This window comes from Elgaria multicarinata, chromosome 3, assembly GCF_023053635.1.
Source record: "Elgaria multicarinata webbii isolate HBS135686 ecotype San Diego chromosome 3, rElgMul1.1.pri, whole genome shotgun sequence".
In the NCBI taxonomy this organism is placed as follows: Eukaryota; Metazoa; Chordata; class Lepidosauria; order Squamata; family Anguidae; genus Elgaria; species Elgaria multicarinata.
The window spans coordinates 52,948,704-52,968,173 of record NC_086173.1 but is presented as its reverse complement, the minus strand read 5'-3'; the positions used below and the strand labels follow the sequence as shown (position 1 = coordinate 52,968,173).

General features: G+C 42.0%; 2 protein-coding genes and 1 long non-coding RNA gene across 3 annotated transcripts in view; 1 reads left to right on the top strand and 2 right to left on the bottom strand.

Moving 5' to 3' along the window:
• The window catches only part of SAP30BP (SAP30 binding protein), a 54,886-nt gene extending 54,744 nt beyond the window's left edge, over nucleotides 1–142 (bottom strand). The window contains exon 1 of the mRNA XM_063120303.1: nucleotides 11–142. Within this exon, the coding sequence (XP_062976373.1) occupies nucleotides 11–125 (115 nt within the window). The 5' untranslated portion in view covers nucleotides 126–142. The remainder of the gene's footprint in view (nucleotides 1–10) is intronic.
• Nucleotides 143–466: 324 nt separating this feature from the next.
• Nucleotides 467–10,024, top strand: LOC134394662 (ATP-dependent DNA helicase Q5-like). The gene is made up of 8 exons (XM_063120294.1): nucleotides 467–545; nucleotides 1,416–1,550; nucleotides 3,447–3,568; nucleotides 4,365–4,883; nucleotides 7,101–7,206; nucleotides 8,938–9,049; nucleotides 9,308–9,470; nucleotides 9,938–10,024. The coding sequence occupies exons 2-8, from the start codon at nucleotides 1,430–1,432 to the stop codon at nucleotides 10,022–10,024; spliced, it is 1,230 nt and encodes a 409-aa protein (XP_062976364.1). The 5' UTR covers nucleotides 467–545; nucleotides 1,416–1,429.
• Nucleotides 10,025–13,148: 3,124 nt separating this feature from the next.
• LOC134396679 (uncharacterized) lies at nucleotides 13,149–18,099 on the bottom strand. The gene is made up of 2 exons (XR_010025288.1): nucleotides 17,816–18,099; nucleotides 13,149–13,624 (listed from the first exon to the last, which is right to left on the bottom strand). It is a non-coding gene; the product is annotated as an uncharacterized LOC134396679 (long non-coding RNA).
• Between the last annotated feature and the right edge of the window lie 1,371 nt (nucleotides 18,100–19,470).

The following is a 19,470-nucleotide window of genomic DNA, read 5'->3' as shown; positions in this document are numbered from 1 at the left end:
AAAGCCTCACCCGTCCCTGCTGCTCGCTCGCTGCCCGCTCCGCCGGCTTCACTATCCGATTCGGGCTCAGAATCTTCTGCGTAAACCGCTAAGGAAGAGAGGACGCTTTTTTTCGCCGCCGCCATTTTCCCCAGCTAACTTCTCAATTGAATTGCTTTCCGGCGCGCGAGAATGACGCAGCACACCGGAGGTGGGGGGGAGAGAGAGAGAGAAGCCGTCGCCATAGCAACCACTCTTCCTTCCCGGAAGAGTGGTTGCTTACCTCCCAAATATAACCTCTCTCTTTCAAGGAGAACAGGGGTAGGGAGGGGTTGCTAGAGAACAGTATTTGGGACTGTTTTGTAAGGTTCAAGTCAGACGAGAAGAAAATGCGTTTTTAGGTGACCCGGCTCTTTAAATGACCCAGAACAGGAAACGTCATCAACCCGCGCGCAAGTCGTGCTGGGGTCTTAGCCGCTGCCGGAAACTGAACATGCGCGCTAGTTAGCCGGGCGGCGGGTAAAGCTGGCGGCAGCGACTACGACGACTATGACGGAAGGATATAGGTTAGAAGATCTAAGAAGGACGTGGAGGAATACGCAGCAGTGTAGTTTCTTGGTGCTGTAAAAGTAAAGCATTCTCCCCCACAGGGCCGTGGCTGGAAATGAGCCGCCGTCGTCTCCAAATGAAAGGGCGTTGGACTGTGTGGGAATAGTTCCTGCCACTCCCGGCTAGTTTTTAATCCCTAGACGGAAGCGGGGCCTGAACTCTCAAAAGGACTCCCGCCCAGGTTGTCTCTGATAGAAATGAGCGTTAGAGGGATAATCAAAAGATGGGATAAGGTCAGACCAAACTGCTTCAGTTATAGAAGAAACAGGGAATTGAGTTTAGAGGAATTGCTTCCGTTTCTCTCCGCACCCCCAGGGCTGAGTGGGCTGCCTAAATAGGTATGGGGACAGTCTTCGAAGGCAGCAGTTTAACATAAAAAGCAGCCGCTGGGCTGCAGAGGATTAGTGGAAGATAAGCCCACACCGCAACAAATGGCAGTGGGGAAATAGGAAGCTGGCTATTTGGGTATGAGAGGCGTTATGTTAGTTATAACTGCATTCTTAAAAGAGGCAGAAAATGTTCAGCTCTGGTGCCTTTGCTAGGCCTTTTAGGTTCTGGACTGTGTTCTACCTCTGCTCTTGGGTTTCCAACAGGCTTAGGAATATTAAGAACTTTTCTGTTTTACTAGGTTGGAGACTGTGGCTGATTTTGTTGCTGGCTGTGTGAAAGTATAATTGTAGACACACAAAATGCATCTGAATGGGGCATTTTAAAGAAAATGACACTGTGATAAGATAGATCTCTTGTGACTAAAAGTGATGGCTTGTAACAGGAGGAAATAAGTGCATGACTGTCCTCTCCTTACTCTTACTTTGAATTGTCCCCAGTATCTCCCTATAAGATGAGTAACTGCTCTTCCCGAAGACTGGAAGACAGAGTTCGGCGAACTCTGAACAAAGTCTTTGGATTTGACTTTTTCAAGACCTCACTGCAGGAAAGTGCAACCATGACTGTGGTGAAAGGTAAATTACAAGTCAATTTCTTTGCAAATCATAATAGGATTGAAGGGTTTTATCTCATTTTTATATGCTCTCCTAAGCTTCACAATTTCCTGGTTTCTGTTACATGAAAGAACATTATGACAAATGATACTTCCAGACATTAACTTAGTATCTTGATACTACCTAGTAAACAACGCTAATTGGTGAAAGTCAGTGCATTTTAATACAGCCGGATACTGTATAAAGAATTATTTCTGTGTAGCTGAAGGTTTCCTGATCAAATTTTCCAATGCCTTCAGTCTCTACCTTCGATTATATATTTCCAAAGGAGGTCTCTCTTAAAGTGAACGTTTGAATACTTGACCAAATCTGTACTCCAGAGCAGAGTTAGCTGAGAATAAGTGAGATTTACTTCTAAGTAAACATAAGCTTTGCTGTCCATTACATTTTCTGTGCCCTAGTTTTCCTTTCTGGTTATAGCAATCCCTGTCTTCAGGGGTTATGTTTACATCATGATCTGAAGTATGCTCGCTTTGAAGACCCCACCCCCCCAGTTCAGTGGGATTTATTGTCCAATAACTGTGCATAGGCTTGCAACCTTAATTGATTAATGGTTATTTAACAATTTTGAAGTCCTTTAAAATGCAATCATATGCATGTTTAGACAGAAAAACGTCCTACGCTCCCAGTATTCCCCAGCCAACCATACTGGGAGTTGTAGGACTGTTTTCTGTCTAAGCATGCATAGGATTGCAATCTAAGTTGTAATTTCAGAAAGTCAGGGGTGTGGTTTAGGATCTGGTTCATTCTGATCCTGGTAACTATAGCTTCCTGGTTTGGATGTAACAGGAAACTATGGTTAATAAAGGACTTTTGGGGGCTGTTCGCACGACTTGACAGCCCGCTGTGGTTATTCCTATGGTAAGATTGTGGCACATGCAGTGTGCATGCAGCCACCATTTTGAATATACAATCCCTGCTTGGCAGTTGTTGTGTTGTTTGAACCCGGTGAGTGTGAGTTATGCAAGGGTTAAACAACACTTGCATGACCTTTATTCAGTTTTAAGGTTATGGGAGAGTTGTTTAACCCTCACATAACCCACACTCACTAGTTTTGCATTACATGACAACCCTGAGCAGCGGTTGGATATGCAATTTGGTGCCTGCAGGTGCTGTGGCTCATCATGGGTTAAATATCCCACAATGAGACATCATGTGTTGCCCGAACCTGGTCAGTGGCTTATCGCAGCGTGTCAAGAAGGGATGGCAAGGGGTTGGAGTGCACAGGCAAAAGGCTTGTGCATAGCTTGGCTGAGATATAAGCATCCTAACTGGGTCAAGGTTTTAAAATGGTGGCCTCTGCAAGAGATCCTGTGCCTGATCTTTTCTGAGAGACACAGACAAACAAGGATTTGGACATGGTCCCTTTATATCCAAACTGAAATACATGATCTACTGTATTACATTAGCTTTTGTCTTTCGGAGATAGAAGCCAAAGATAACATACAGGTGCAGTGCTTCCAGCTAGAGGGCGAAAGACAGTGAAGAGACACTCTACTTTGAGGTTTTGGCCATTTCAGCTACATTTGTGTGCATGGTTGTGCAGTGAGGCACAGTCTACTATTCAACTGGGTTTTGTGGCTTCTTTTGGTGGCTAGCACTGCTTGGCCATGTGCAGAGGTGGTCTGCTCACTGCATTGTGCTAGTGCAGGACTTGGTATAACGAGCATTACTATTTTTCTGTTTAACCATTGGCAGACTTCCTGTATTGTCTTGCCAGCATTGTGTTTACATAGCTATTCTATAAGTGTTCTTTGCTTTGGCCTAGAAGACTTGGTATCCAATCCTGTAGAACAGAATCCAGACGAACTTACAATTTTGAAAAAAGCCTTGAATACTGCATTGTTGCCTTTGCAGGGGAGAAGGATGTCTTTGTATGCATGCCCACTGGGGCAGGTAAATCCCTGTGTTACCAGCTTCCTGCAATCCTGGCAACAGGCATCACCATTGTCATTTCACCTTTAATTGCACTGATTCAGGTAACATCTCCTGTTGTATGAGAGAAAGGAATCTATGAAAGGATGGAAGACGATGGCACTCTGAAAGAACATATTATGTCTCACTTAAGAGGCAAAATTAAACTCTGAGATTACTAAAATACAAAGATATTTTATCTGAATCTGCCTTATCTCAACTGCCTTGTTAGCTAAATTGAGATTAGTAGTTATATTTTATTGTATAATTTGACACTGAGTTGTAATCTGATATAAATAGTTTTTTTTTATCAGAACGTTTAGTGTTTGTAACATTTTGTTTGGCTTTCACCTATTTGAGTGAGTGAGGCTATACTGCAGTCTTCCAGAAGTTTTGGACTGCATTTCTCACAAACCCCAGCCAGCATGGCTAATGGTGAAGAATGCTGGGAGTTGAAGTTCAAACTATCTGGAGGGCAATGGGTCAAGGAAGGTTGTTGTAATTGTACTGAATAATGGATCTGTATTAAAGTTAAGAGATCTTTATTACTGAATGCCATGTAAATAAAAATACAAAGAATTAACACTACTAGTTACTCCTTGACACAGTTAACTAATACTGTATTTTGAAGTTACTTTAGAATTACTACTTTAGTTATTTTAAAGAAAATAATGAACTTCATTGTCAGACATTCTATAACTAACATAGGCATTTGGCCTTGACATTTGATTAGGCTAGGGCTAATAGCTAATTTCACCCAGTTTTCAACAGGACTAGTGGTAAAGCTTGATTGATCATGAATATGTCCCTGTTGCAGCTGTCTTGGTAGAAGGATTCTTTTTTCTTGCTCTTCTCCCACAGGACCAAGTGGATCACTTGCTCTCACTCAGAGTCAAAGTAAGCTCTCTAAACTCCAAGATTTCTGCTCAGGAGAGAAAGTCCATCTTATCTGACTTAACGGGTGACAAACCCCAGATAAAGCTCCTGTACATCACACCAGAAATGGCAGCTTCCTCTTCCTTTCAGCCCACCTTGGAGGTTCTAGTGTCTCGAAATCTTCTCTCCTACCTGATAGTTGATGAGGCTCACTGTGTTTCCCAGTGGGGGCATGACTTCCGACCCGACTACATGCGGCTTGGCTCTTTGCGTTATCGCATACCAAACACACCATGCATAGCCCTAACTGCTACAGCTACTAAGCGGGTGCAGGATGATATTATAGCATCACTTAAGCTAAAGCAGCCTGTTGCCATTTTCAAGACACCTTGCTTCAGATCCAACCTATTCTACGATGTGCAGTATAAAGAGCTTTTAACAGATCCTTATGAAAACCTGAAGGATTTTTGTTTGAAGTCTCTTGGACAGCAAAATGGTGCAGGGGTGAGTTGAATCTCAGAGAAATTTAAGTGATTTGTTTTTAAAGTTTCTGGCTTTTCTGCCTTAAACTCTAGCCAGCTTACAGTGGACAGAACAGTGGATTGGAACAAATTTCCTACAAGTTTCCATCTTGGCACAGACTCAAAGAGGGGAATTATCTGAAAAAATAAACAGAAAAGCAATAAATGCTAAATGGCATGGTCTGTGTCTATTAACAGATCATACCATTTCCCCCACTAAAAACTAGAGAACCCCAACTAGAAAAATATATTTGCAGATACACAAATAACACAAGCTCAGCCTGATTATATGCATATTTACTTAAAAGGAAGTACTACTGATTATGGTGGAATTTACTCTCAGATAAGTGTACATAGGATTGCAATTTTACTGTGAAATCCTATGCATGTTTACTCAAAAATACGTCTTGCTTTGTTAATGTGGCTTTCTCTTCGAAAAGTGCATATAGGATTGCACTCTTGGTCACTTAAGACTGAAAAGTTTAAGAAATGCTAATAGTCCACGCTTACAAAGGAATCTATAGGTCATATGTATGCATGTTACATTCAGTAAATAGATCTTTCTAAATACTGACTGAAGACACCTCATAAACGTGCAGCTCCTGACTTGGTTGCCAGTAGCAAGCAGGGGAAACATATTTGAAAAAAAAATCACATATAGGCTGTGTTTGCATGCAACAGTAAGCCAGAATTGGTCCAGACAGTCAGTTCACTCCCATTTGACTCCTGTCACCACTAACCACCATATCATCTGAACCGGCTGTCCTGGCTTGTAACTCCCACGCAAGCCAGAAATTGTAAACCAAGAGCAAACTCTGCTTTCCAGTTCTGATTTGTAGGGCACAAGAAACCAGGAGCCCTGGTTTAGATGATATGCTAAAGTTAGAATTCCTGGTGTAGTTGCTGGAAGGAGCAGTCATGTGAATGTACTGCATGCACAAATATGCAGTTAGTGAACAATAAGCAAGGATTCTCCAGAATTCCCCTTTACACTAGAATACACTATAATCCCAAGACACTATAATCAATGGAAGCAGGGCTTTCTTAAATCCTTCAATAGTCAGACTTCTGATTATTGGTACAGTAACCTTCACCATTGCGAGTGTAAATCACCCCTGATGAGGATGACAAGAGAAACCTTCTTGTCCCCATGGCACACAGTAATGGGTAGTGGGTTGGGCCGTGTGCAAGCACAGCCTCGTTCCCCTCTCAGACACACGGACACTTATACCATTTCTGCACATCCATACATGTGCATATATGCACATGTGTGCACATACCTCTTTCTCCACACTTTAATATGTAGTCACTCATTCCCCACCACCACCACCCCAACTGCAGCATGCAGAGATGGAAAAGTTTAAACTTGCCATGCCTGTGTACTGAGGTCACTTTGAAAGCAGGGGTGGCACCACTGACAGCCAGCATGAACTTGGCTTTCAAAGGCTTTCCCTGCTGAGGTGGAGAAGGGCAGCCCCCTCCTCTACACCCCCAAACTGCCAAATAATTGTTTGGGGAGGAATGAGCAGGAATGATTCAGCCTGTGCACCTTCCTCTCCGTTTGTGGTGGGGGAACTCCATGGGGTGTGTGGGCTCCTGGATACCCGTGCAGACCATGTGTGGGCTCCAGGTTGTCCATATATGAGCTTCAGATTTATACCTCAACTTGAGGCCAGTGGCATCATGATGTCAGAGATGAGCATCTCAATCTGCTGTGTATGTATTCAGAAGAAAGTCTCACTGGGTTCAGTGAGATTCACTACAGGTAAGCACTGTAATCCAATGCATTATCTAAGAGTGAGCCCTGTAGAAAACAGGTAGGAGGACTTACTTCTGAACAGACATGCATAATGCACTGATGGGGAGAACCAATTTCATGGCAACCACACATTTTTGCTTGTCTGTCAAGGCCAGCCAAAATTTGGGGGCCTCTGCTTCTGATCATTACCCTTCTCTTTTCTCACTCTCTCTCATATCTTTAGTGCAGCTATTTCACTAAATTCTACATTGGGTTGCATGTTCCTTTCTATGTGGCTCATGCACAAAATATGCACAGTGCTGACCATAAGGGCATGCATATGAAAAGCTGTTACTATTGTTAGTTCTTCTTGGTACCTTGGTTCTGTAGTCCCATTTAACGCTGTTGAATTTTCTTACAATACTTCAAGTGATATTGTGTCCTCTTCCTCCCCTTGTATAGGGCTACTCTGGTTGTGGAATTGTCTATTGCAGAATGAGAGACGTCTGTGAGCAGGTGGCTATTGAGCTAAGCTACAGAGGAGTGAAAGCCAAAGCATATCATGCAGGTAGTGAAAACTCTGTTGCTATGAATGTTCAGCATTTGTTCAGTATATAGGTTAGGCAGAAGAGTTGCCTAACCTATATACAAGCCTTGGGGACTGGGTAGTGAAGTGCAGTGAAAAGGACTCTCCTGTCTTATCTTGTTTTGATATATCTCATCACAAATTCAGCAGCAGATTACATTTCCTGAATATAGCCCTCCCCGAAGCATAGGTGTTCAGGAATGTTGTCTATACATCAGGATTAATATTTATGAACATGTGAAGCTGCTATATCAGATCATTGGGCCATATAGCCCAGTATTATTTGCGCAGACTAGCAGTTGTTCTGAAAGGCCTTAGGAAAAGGCTTTTCCCAGTGCTGCTACCTGGGATCCTTTTTCCATAGGAGATGCAGGGGACTGAACTGTGGAAATTCTGCACACCAATCTCTTGGTGACAAAAGTGTGGCAAAGTCACTTAGATTGAGAGCATATCAGCTGTTACACTGGTTAGAAAAAGGTTGAGAACCAAGAATTCCCTGCTTTGCACAGTTCATTCCTCCTGTGTCTCAGCAGGTGCCCTCTCCAATATCTTCATTTCTTGTCCTTCCTTCCTTTTCTCTGGTTCAAGCCCCTTGCAGGTGCCCTCTTCCCATTGTGTGTTGCCTGCTGCTGAAATCTAAATGGTACTGGAAACTAGTAATAAATGGTGAGGTGCAGCATACTTACAGAATCTTAATGATAAGGATTGATGTAATAGAAATAATATCTTCAAGACAATTCTAATGTGGCATTAGAAACAATGTTTTAAGAACCTGCCTTGCCATTTTTATGGTGGCTAAAACTGATCTAGTGCTGAAGAAGTAACAGTGTCCGCTTTAAACTGGATATGAATCAGTTACGTCTCATTCCTTCACTTTGGAACTCCTTGGTTCCTCTTAGCATGAATTGTAGGATGTTTTCTTAGAACTATTTATCTGGATTATTAAAGTAGAAAAGATGTAGATGTGTGAGAGGCTATTTAGTGCACCTAGGGTATTGAGTTGAGTAGACATTTTAAGTATAAGATTGTAAAGCTATTGCAAAACAAATGGTGGAAATGTGTATGAAATATAGTTGTAAAGATATGTGTGGATGAATGGCATCCCCCATGTCCCTTTCCTATTTCAACCTGACTTTACCCCAAGTTCTCCATTGTTCAATGATATTACTTGTCAGGCCCAGGCTAGGGCCATGGACAGCTATATGAAGAACCAGATTTCAACTCCTGCTCTCTAAATAAAAGAGCTACATCCTAGAGGCCCTGTTCAGAATGCACCTTAAACCATGGTATTTACCATGGTTTACCAAGCCTTATTGGCTTGGTAAACTGTGGTTAAAGCTATGGTTTAAAGTGTCTTTAAACTCTGTTGGCCACTCTGGGCTCCTAGTTCTTATGCCTGGCCTGGCTAATCCAGAGGTCTCACTGCCTGCTAATTACAATGGCTAACATTGCACATTCAGATTCTCTTCTGTACCTGTCCTGGGAGTGCATGTGGTTAGAACCAATCTTCAGACCATGAAATTCCCATTCAAGTCTCAAATCCCCAGACACCTATCTCTTATGTACTGGCAAAACAGTATAGGAGAGGTAGATGGACAACAATAGGCTACCTTGGCTGCCTTCTGGAAACTGTGGATGTGAAAAGACCCTTAGTGATGAGTGTAAAAGCGGGGGTTCTTCCCTCTAATATTGTGCTCTTTTGTTTTGTCTCAGGACTGAAAGCAGGAGAGAGAACATCAGTTCAGAATGGATGGATGGAGGAGAAAGTTCCAGTTATTGTTGCTACTATCAGTTTTGGAATGGGAGTTGACAAAGCTAATGTCAGGTAGGTGCGAAGTCATCCCAAATGGATGAAACATACTATCTGCTATCTATTCTTTTGTATATTTCCTCAAGATCTGGAAGAACCTGGTACAGGATACTTCCCTGTCCCTCGTCATGGAAGGGGCTAGTTATGGACAAAAAAAGGAGCTTGTCTCAGTGTGATCTAGATTTGTTATGCTTGTGCTGGCCTGGAATTTGTATGTCTTTCCAGTTTTGTATAGATTTGAATGTAATGGTTTTATTGTTTTATACCATGCAGATTTGTTGCACATTGGAATATCCCAAAGTCTATGGCTGGGTACTACCAAGAATCAGGAAGGGCCGGGAGAGATGGGAAGCTATCCTATTGTCGCCTCTATTATTCTCGGACTGACAGGGATCAAGTCAGCTTCCTGATCAAGAAGGAAATTGCTAAGCTCCAGGTGAGAGCCTTAAACCACATTTTAGAGTTTTGTATTGGTTTAATGTGATTGATGTAACTTTAATTTTATGACCGGCCTTGCACATTATAATGAAAAAGGCAAGATTTACTATAAATTAATACGTAGCAGTGCAGAGGCTTTCAGATTTCACCACTGACACTTAAGTGGAGCTGAATGTAGAACTGTCTGCTATGCTGTTAAGAGTGAGATTCTTGGAGACAGCAGTGGAATGAAAAGAAAGATTTTGTTGCTGTGCTCCTACGTGGAGCAGAAGTGCACCTGCAAAGGTTGTAGCTTTCCATAACTGCACTACTTCTGCAATGCTGAAGAGAAATTAAATTCATATTTGGATGTGGCATCATTATATAGCTAGAGGTAAGAAGTCTTAATTGTGAAGGAATAGCTGCTTCTGAATTCAGTGCTTCTGGAGGTTAAGAGTTTTGCTAATGCGGTTTTTCTTTCCTCAGGAAAAACGAGGTACCTTGAAAGACTCTGATAAAGCTATGGTCACTGACTTTGATGCTGTGGTGGCCTTCTGTGAAGAGCTGGGGTAGGTAAAACTTTGATTCTAGATGGATCGGATGTTTATTTCCCCAAAGTCAGTATTTTGGGAGCTTTGTCTTCTATGTTATAGATGTGCAGTGTGGTAAACTGATTATCTGATCATGGTGATCATAGTGATTCATGTGTACATGGCAGCACAAGTGACCTGTATTGTGTTACTATTGCTGCTCCTCTGCAAAGGGCCTGTTGGTGATGGTGGGTCCATTCTACATATATTGCTATGTTTTGGGAAACTCTCGTTGACTAATTTACTATGTCTTTGAAAAGAAAGGCAAAATAAAAACAGTAGAATCAATTTAGATTGAATGTTTCTTAGTCAGAAGGCTTCTTTCTGCAAGGTACTGAGAACTAATGATTATTATGTATGGAAGCTGGAAATCAGAGGTATTTGATGCACAAATCCAACAGTAGGGCCCTAATTACAGACAAGTAACTCTTCCACAAATTGCAATCTATGCTAAATTGAGAATGTGGTACTTAAAACAAATTGCTGTGTTGGAACCATCAGGAATTATATATCGATGACTGGGGCTGTGCTTGGATGACACAATAGCCAACCCTGTCTTGGTAGTCCACCCCACAGATGACTTATTAGCCTATCACGCTTGGGTGACATGCTAATAAGTCATCCGTAGAGTAGGCTATAAGGGCAGGGTTGGCTGTTGCTCTCTCTTCCCCCCTCCGCCCTCCCCACCGAATGGTGGTGCTAGTTGCCACTTATCTTATCGGAATGCTGCCATTTTGTGGGGAGGGGCGGGGAAGAGATGCGGCTTGTTGCTGTGGCGACAGCCATGGTGTGCATCTCCTAGGATATCACTCCCCTGCCTCCTTGCTGCACTGACAGCTGTGGCGCATCTTCCTCCGCAGCAGCTGACATATCAAGAAGCAGTGGACGGATCTCCTCCCCTGTCAGTAGAGGAGCCCCATCCACTGCTTGTTGCTATGGCGGTGGCCGGGGAGGAAGATGCACTGCATCCTCCACCATAGCAACAAGCAGTGGACATGTCTCCTCCACTGATGGGGGAGGAAATCTGTCCGCCACGGAACGAGGTGGTGTCGAGCGATCTCCTCCCGTCAGGAGATGAGATAGCTCCGTGTCACTGCCTCCTTCCCCAGGGGATGGTATCCCTCTGCAATGCCTCCTTCTCCATTTGTTGCTGTGCCGAGGGCGGAGAGAGATGATGTTAGGAGTCTCTCCTGACAATGTCCCCCCCCTTAGCATAGCAACAAATCACATTTACTGCAAAGTGGTGTCCGTGGCAATGGGGGACGCTGGGAGCTCCTTCCACTCTCGAGTAGCAGCAGGAGTTCCTAGCATCCCCTGTCACCAGTTGCCAGCACTTTCCCTCCGTAGTGGGGGCGGGGGAAACAGATGTGCACGTCCCTGGGGTGCTGCGATTGGCAGCACCCCACCCAGTGATGGCATTTGCCCTCCTGGGAAGCATGTGGGGTGCCTTCCCCTGTCTATAGAGCCCAGTTGGGCAAGAGCAGCAGGGGTTTCTGCCGCTCTTGTCTCATGACTTTGTAGGCATGGGAAATAATCAACGGAACCCTCCACATGACACAATAATCAACGGTTGTGTAGATAATCAACTGCGTGCTGTTAATTATTTGCGTTGGTTATTTCTAAAAAATAACCAACTGTGGCGTGATTTTTTCCCTCAGGCAACACAATAGCCAATGGTGGACTATTTAATCTACAATGGACTATTTAATCAACCATTGACTTGTGTCAGCTGAATCCAGTCTGGACTTGGACAACATGATAGTCAACGTTGGGTTAAATAGTCAACGGTGGGTTGTTGTTTTATCTGTTGGGACTTGATAGCTTTCATAGATTGTCAAAGTGCTTATAAATTAACTTCATCCATATTAAAATAGAATAAGACTACAGCAGAAAGCCATGGTTCCTTATTTAGATTAATTAATCTTGAGTAACGCTATCGCTTCTGTAGTCTCAATCTTATAGTGTGAATTTAGAATCAGCATCACATGTCTACCTTTCTACTTTTTATTTTCTTGATTGTGAGTTCAAAAAGCAGGCTAGAATGTGTCGAGGGATAACTACTCTGAATTAAGTTGTCTTGAGCATGAATCGTAAGACAAGTTCAATAGGCCTTTTGAAGTTTTACCTATTTTGCTGAGGCATTATTGTTGGAATAATTGAGTGGTGACTGAAACAAAGAATCACTGACAGTCTAATATAATTATGGAAGGCACATTCCTTTATACATGGGTCAGTTCTTGTAGCTAAGTAGTTTTCAGTCATGGTGCCTGAATGATGGATGGTCGTTATGACAGCTGCTGTTTCCTCTTTACTGCTGTTTCAAAGTAATCCCCCATTCTACACCTCCTTTAATGATCCCAACCAGTCAGGGTTCACAATACTGTATGTAATGAACAATATTCTAGCTGAACAGATGTAGTTATTGCTAGTGTGAGTAAAGGCAAATGAATTCCATTTAAAATAAGGGCAATGCTTTCAATACTGGTCATATCAACAACCCTAGCCAATCAAGGATTGCTAACAATTGGAACACTTTTGCAACAACCCATAAAAATATCCTGGGGGGGGGGGGGAAAGGGGTCCATTAGTGCTGATGAAAACATTTCATGAAGTGGGTATCCTCTTTTGTCTCTCTCCGTTTTGGCTTAGCCAGATGCTTAGGAAGATAATGAGAAATATGCACTTTAAATCAAAATGGGTGGTTTCATATGGGAGCAGTATAAAAAGAAATTACACATTTAGTTCCTCTTGAACCATTTAATAGGTTATCCAAAGATTGATTAATGGTTAGTATACTGTAAGTCTGGAAGAATATGGCTAAATTAAATATATGTAAACTATATATTGCAAAAGAAGAAAGACAAATGTATTATTTTCAAGGAAATTGATATGGCTTTAGTAACTTTTAGAATAAGAGATTGTTTGAATGTTAGTCATATTATTTATTTATTTATTTATTTTATTACATTTATATACTGCCCCATAGCTGAAGCTCTCTGGGCGGTTCACAGACGTTAAAAACAATGAATATTATAACCAGACTTTCCGAAATTTGATCTGCTTATCTCTGCTGTTTTTTGAACCTTTATTTAAAAAAACCAAAGCTCTTAAAAGGCAACCATTTATTGATCATGTTTCCATTGCTAATAGAACTTAAACTTGAACCAAAGATGTGGCAGGCACGTAGTTCTTTAGTGCAGATTTCATTTGGTGTCAGATCTGGTTACATGTCTTTGGAAATCTCCTTTGCAGCACCAATTTCCTCCATAATATATTCACTTGTACATGTGAAATAGGGATGACAAGAAGAAACAATACTCCTGACTTCTTGGTCATGCCGTAGCATTCTTGAAATTCCACAGACCAGACCACTCTTGCTAATTATATGGAACCTGGTTTATTTTTTTGGAGTTGAGAAGCAGCCAAAGATGGCAGCAAACAAGAGGAGGGCAATGATGACAGCTAAGAATGAAGCAATCACTACCAGTCCACCAAAAGCCCAATTATCTGTCATAATCCGAGTTTTCAGATCTTCCAACATTTGAGAAACTGTTTGCATTGCAGCTGACATTGTTGCCAGGCCCTGGAGAATTAAACAGACATGGAGAAAATTAGATACTTATTTATATGCTTAATGGAAAATATTCTTACCTTGCCCTTTAATACAAATATCCCCAGGGTGGCCAACAAGTCTAAAACATGAACATATAGACAGAAATAAGAACAACTGATTCAATTGCTGCATAAAAGTAGCATCACCCAAGCAGTCTTGAATTACAGGGAGGCATGCCCCTGCCCCTTAACTGCTGTTCTTAAAGGGCACATTGGGGCAAACTTCACATGTACATTGATGGGGTCTGAGCTGGCAGTGACTGACCAGAAGAGTCATTGTGGTGGATAGCTCAATGAAAACGTCAACTCAGTGTGTGGCTGCTGTGAAAAAGGCAATTTGGGCATAGTTAGAAAAAGAATCAAGAATGAAATTGCCACTATCATAATGCCCTTATATAAATCTAAAGCGTGACCAGACTTGGAATACACCTTCCAAAGCATATTGTAGGGCTGGAAAAGTGCAGTACAGGGCAACCAAAATGAGCAAGGGGCTGGTGCAACTCCCCTATGAGAAAAAGTTACAGCATTTGCTGAATGTGGGGTGTTGGGGAGCATGATAAGAGAAGTATAAGATATGCATGGTGTGGAGAAAGTGGATCTCATGTAATCTAGGACCCATAAAGCTGAATGGTGGGAGATTCAAGACAGTTGAAAGGAAGTACTTCTTAACACAGCGCATAGTTTAATTGAAATTTGGTACCACAAGATATAGTGATGGCTACCAACTTGGTATGAGGGTGTTAGATAGATTTGTGACGGAAAAGGCTATCAGTGGCTACTAGTTATGATGGCTATATATTACCTAAGAATCAGGACCAGTATGTCTCTGTACACCAGTTCCTGAGAACATGAGTGGGAAGGTGCTATTGTACTCGTGCCCTGTTTGTGGGCTTCCTGTTGCTATCAGGTTGTCCACTATGAGAACAGAACGTTGGGTAGATAGGCATTTGGTTTGATGTAGCTTGGCTATTCTTATGGATACAGGATACTATGATTTGGCTAAATTTTGTTAGGGGATTTGTAGATTTCATTAAGAGAGCTGCTACTTTCTCCCCTCTCCCCCAAATAATTTCAGTGTACTGTATTATTATTATTTTTTATTTATTTAATTACATTTATATACCGCCCCACAGCCGAAGCTCTCTGGGCGGTTTACAACATTTAAAAATAGTAAACATTAAAAGTATACAATTTAAAAACACACACACACACACACACACACACACACACAAAAGCTGGGAAAATAAAAAGATCTTTGCCTAACACTGAGAGATGCAAGTTTCAGCTTGTTACCTGTTGTTGCTATTGGCTTCTCAGAGATACAGACAGATGGCTGTCTACCCTTATCCTTATAAAACCGTAACTCTTCTGGCTATTCATAAATAGGGAGGACTCACACGTTACTCATAAATGCTGTGCAGTTACTCCTGCACCTGCAGACCTTTGGTTTGTTTAGTGACGTAATGCAGAAGCACCCACTGGGGCTTCCACCGGCCAGATGGTATCCCCCCCCCCCAATACATTTTGCCTTTCTCCTTGTTCGGGGAAGCACAGAGTACTTGGTTTTGCACTATGCACGCCATCCTAACTGAGCCATTATACGCTATGCAAAAGAATGACTCCTCTTCCCAGCACTGGTCAAGTCTCCAACTTTGTGCAGCGTCCCCATGATGGTGCTGCACTAAAGGACTTGGCTCGTGCTGGGATGAGCAGCTGCTCCTCCCAGTGCTGGAAGAATCCACCACCACCTGGATCCCTGCTGTTATCTCCAAACTAAGACTGGAGATAACAATGGGGATTCCTCCGGGGGTGTTCTCCATGTGAAGCTTCATCCCCTGGGGGATCCCAAGGCTGGACGTGTTAACGTGTGAACTCAGATCTCTGACTTGTCCCTCCCCCAACAAGCCAGAGAAATAACCCACAGTATGTTTTTGGGTTATTTCTTTGGCTTGTTGCGGGAGAGACAAGACAGAGCTCCAGGTTCTCATGTCACCCTTAGCAAACGATGGATTCTACAAGTGGGAGCAATCAGGCAGCATGTATTATTACAGCTCTGGATGTCTTCACTGGATAACCCTCATCTTCCACTGTGTTTTGTACATAAAGTATTTTGAAACAGAAAAGATACTATGCTATTCCATTTAATGACACGAGTTTGTTTTAGTTTGGGTGTGTGCCCTGAGAAATCTAGGTGCCTTCCTGTCTGAAGTAACATTTGCAACCTCTTAAATCAGCAGTCACCAGAAATAAGTGTATACTTGCATTCATCATAAAAGTGTGTTCAGGCTTGTTATCTGTAGCATACTTGGCTGATCTGGAGAACTTGGTCTATCACAATAGAATGTTGTGGTAGCCACTTGGTAATAAGTGTTTAAAATAGAGTAAGGAAATTAATGGAGGGCTGCTTATTGACTAACATGGACTGCCCAAAACTAACAATTAAGTATAAGAAACAATTCTCCACTACTGTTCTGTGCACCTTTACCCAGTATCACCCAGAAATGGCTTCTACTGAAAATAGACTTAGAAGAGCTATTCCCCCTGCCCCTCTTTGCAATTAACTATAGTGAAGGCAGTGTAGCCAAATGGTGATACTCAGCAGAATTGCTTATGAGTTACTAACAAATTTCCATACAATGCCTTTTTTGGGAAGCTCTGCTTGGAATTTCTCCCATTTGGCATAAGGAATAAGAACTCAATTTGTTAAAAAAAAAATACTGTGTCCTGCAAAGTGTTAAGTGTTTCATTCTTTGTGGGGGGTTTCAGTTCTAAAGACCCTGTTAGAAACTTCCAAAGCAACTGTGGCTGAAATTAATAACATGGCTACTTAAAGCCTCATAGGATTGCAGAGAGCTGAGCTCTCTAATCAACTTTCAGGTTGGATTGCTTACAAGCCTATTGTTATGACATCTAAATGAAGCCTGACATGTCTTTGGAAGCAGCTTGTATTTTTAATTCCCCTGTTCTGTTCTGTTGTCAATGAAAGGCCGTGTGGATTATTCCCTCACTTTGCATTTGCTGCTGTGCAGAAAGATTGAAGTAATTGTAAAGCAGGGAAAATGAAACATCAGCTAAATTTCAGTATGTTTGTATCTAGTCTTGCTTTCTGAATTTTGTCCTAAATGCTGCATGAAACAAGGGATTAGGGAGACTTTAACTCATTTTTCCCACACAAAGCCATGCTCACTTTGAATCTCTGAGACATGCTCCAGTTGTCATTTGTCTACACCAGCAGCAAAAATATTTAGATAATCCTTCATTCTTGGAATAAAAGCAATTTGTTTTAGCAAGGTCATTTACACATTAGTCTGTTTAAACACGGAAGTAGCAAAGAGCCACTTAGAAAGTTCATTTGTAAGACTACAGGCCCCTTATGATGGTGTACAAACCACTTCCTATAGCATGACGAGACCTACAAACCACTTCCATATAATGACGACAGCAACTGTGTCACAAAAATAATTTTGAAATAATACTTAAGACCTGGGGCATGTCTACACAAAGGGTTTGCTCCAGGGTGGCTTTGCAGTAGCACCATGTAATCTACATGATGAAGCTGCCATTGATAAGCCATCCGGGGGCAAACCCTGGAAACTCCGGTCGAAAAAAGTCAGGCACTTACCCCAACTTTTTTTGGCAGTGGAACCCATGGCACCCCCTGATTGGTCTCCATGGGCGGCACCGCACCTCTGTAAAAGTAAAAAAAAAAAACTGGAGGGGAGAAGGAGAGGAACAGGGCTGCTCCTCCCCCCTTTTTAATTTTATTATCTGTATCTGCGCAGCTGTGCAGATACAGATAATAAAAAGAAAAAGAAATGGGGGGAACATGTGGGGAGCACTGGCAAGCCAGAGGGAGGAGACGTGGTTCACCCAGACCCTCTCCTCGCGTCCTCCTCTGGCTGCCTCGTTCCTTCCCCCACCTCGCAGATACAGACAATAAAATAAAAAGGGGGAACGGCCCTGTTCCTCTCGTTTCCCCCTTTTTTTTGCTTTTACAGAGCCAGAAAATTTGCACTTGCGTTCCTTCCCGTGCAGTGTGGGAGCAAGGCGCCTTGTGGCGTCAAATCTCCACTGTAAAGACAGGGGCCAGATAAAATAGGTAGATAGCTGTGGATTATTCAAATATATTTTTTAAATGGAGGAATGAAGACCGTGTTCTCACCTGAAGCTGTATGTAGCTTCCTTCTCTGAAGCTCTACCAAGCACACACTGCCTGCTGGGAAGACCTTCTTTAGTCGTGCACGTAGTAAATGTATGATATCTAATATCTGTTTGTACTTTAGCAAATTATTAACACAACCAGTAGATTTTTACCCTTCTCTACAGAAGTTTCTGAGAGGCTGAGTCTTATCTGAAAGCCTGAATTATACAGTTGAGGTTTCATTTTATCCATTATTAAAGCTCAGTAAATTGGAACTCCTAGTTCTCTTAATTGGAGAAGGTACATCAGAGAATATGTAGATTAAAATGTTGTTTTTTCAGTTTGCAAGGAATGTATCTTATGGTCCTTTCGATCAACTTACCTCCACCTGTTGCTCTCCAAATGTTTTGGAATTCAACTTGCATCAGCTCGAGCCAGCGTGGCCATTGGTCAGTAATGTTGGGAATTGTAGCCCAAAATATGTGGAAGGTACCAAGTTGGGGAAGGCAGGTATAGACTATCAATCTTATTGTGCATTTCAGAAGTTGTTAGGACGAAGGTGGGGCTTATAGGTGGATGTTTCTGCACAATATAAAAATAAGAATTGCCTTGTTTGTTGTTGTTGTTGTTGTTGTTGTTATTTGCATTTCTATACCGCCCCATAGCCAAGCTCTCTGGCTGGTTTACATAAGATTAAAACAATTAAAAATCATATAAAAAATTAAAAATGGTCCATCTACCGCTTTTCCACTTTGCTGTAGTGGCAAAGTGGATTATCTGCCTCGTTATTTGCTCTACTGCCCTATCTATTCTCAAATTCGTTCTAAATATTTAGATCGTTTTTTTGTGAATAAGTCCAGCTGGTCTGATTCAGAAAGAATATACTTTTTGTTTACATGCAATAACAAGACTATTGGCATTGGCCAACTTCACTCTTACAGCCCAAATATATAGAGCAAAATTTCTGACCTTGCATGTGTGATTTGTTTTGGCATTGTTTTCATTATGCTTGTTGTAACCATTGGTTGAAACAATAAAGCTTTATTATGACTACTACAATAGTGGTCCCTGCCAGGTATGTAGATACCCTTGCAAAGCTTATCGCCAGAGTTTGGTGGAGATGATGACCAGCCCTTACAGTTTGTCCCTCAGCATCTGATAACTAGATGCTGTTCTCTTTAGCAGTCATGACTAATAGCCATCGATAAAGCTATCCCCTGGAATTTTCTAACATCCTTTTAAAAGTGCAAGTATATTTTGCTACATCTTGTGGCAGTAAATTCCATAAACATATGCATTGTATGAAGAAATGCTTCCTTTTGTTTGTCCCAAGACCACTGTCAGTCAAATTTATTGGATGACCGCAAAAGTAGTGTGCTGAAAGAGAATAAATTTTTGACTCACTCCACATAGTTCATAATACTATAAAAATTCTTTTCGCTTACAGACAATCCTATGCATGTCTAGTAAAAAGTAGGTCCCATTGAACTCAGTGAGGCTTGCTCATAATAAGCGGGCATATGGTTGCAGTCTTATTTTTTTTCTTAGCTAAAACGCTCTCATCACTTCAGCCTTTTCTCCTAAGGAATGCTCCAACTCCTTAAGCATCTGTCTTGTGATGGGTCAAAACCTGTATGCAGTATTTCAGATGTGGCCACTCCACAGGATTATACAGT

Coding starts and splice junctions, on each gene's coding strand:
- LOC134394662 (XM_063120294.1), top strand. CDS start 1,430: ATGAGTAACTGCTCTTCCCGAAGACTGGAAGACAGAGTTCGGCGAACT. Junction 1,551..3,446: donor AACCATGACTGTGGTGAAAG/GTAAATTACAAG, acceptor TTGCCTTTGCAG/GGGAGAAGGATGTCTTTGTA. Junction 3,569..4,364: donor CTTTAATTGCACTGATTCAG/GTAACATCTCCT, acceptor CTTCTCCCACAG/GACCAAGTGGATCACTTGCT.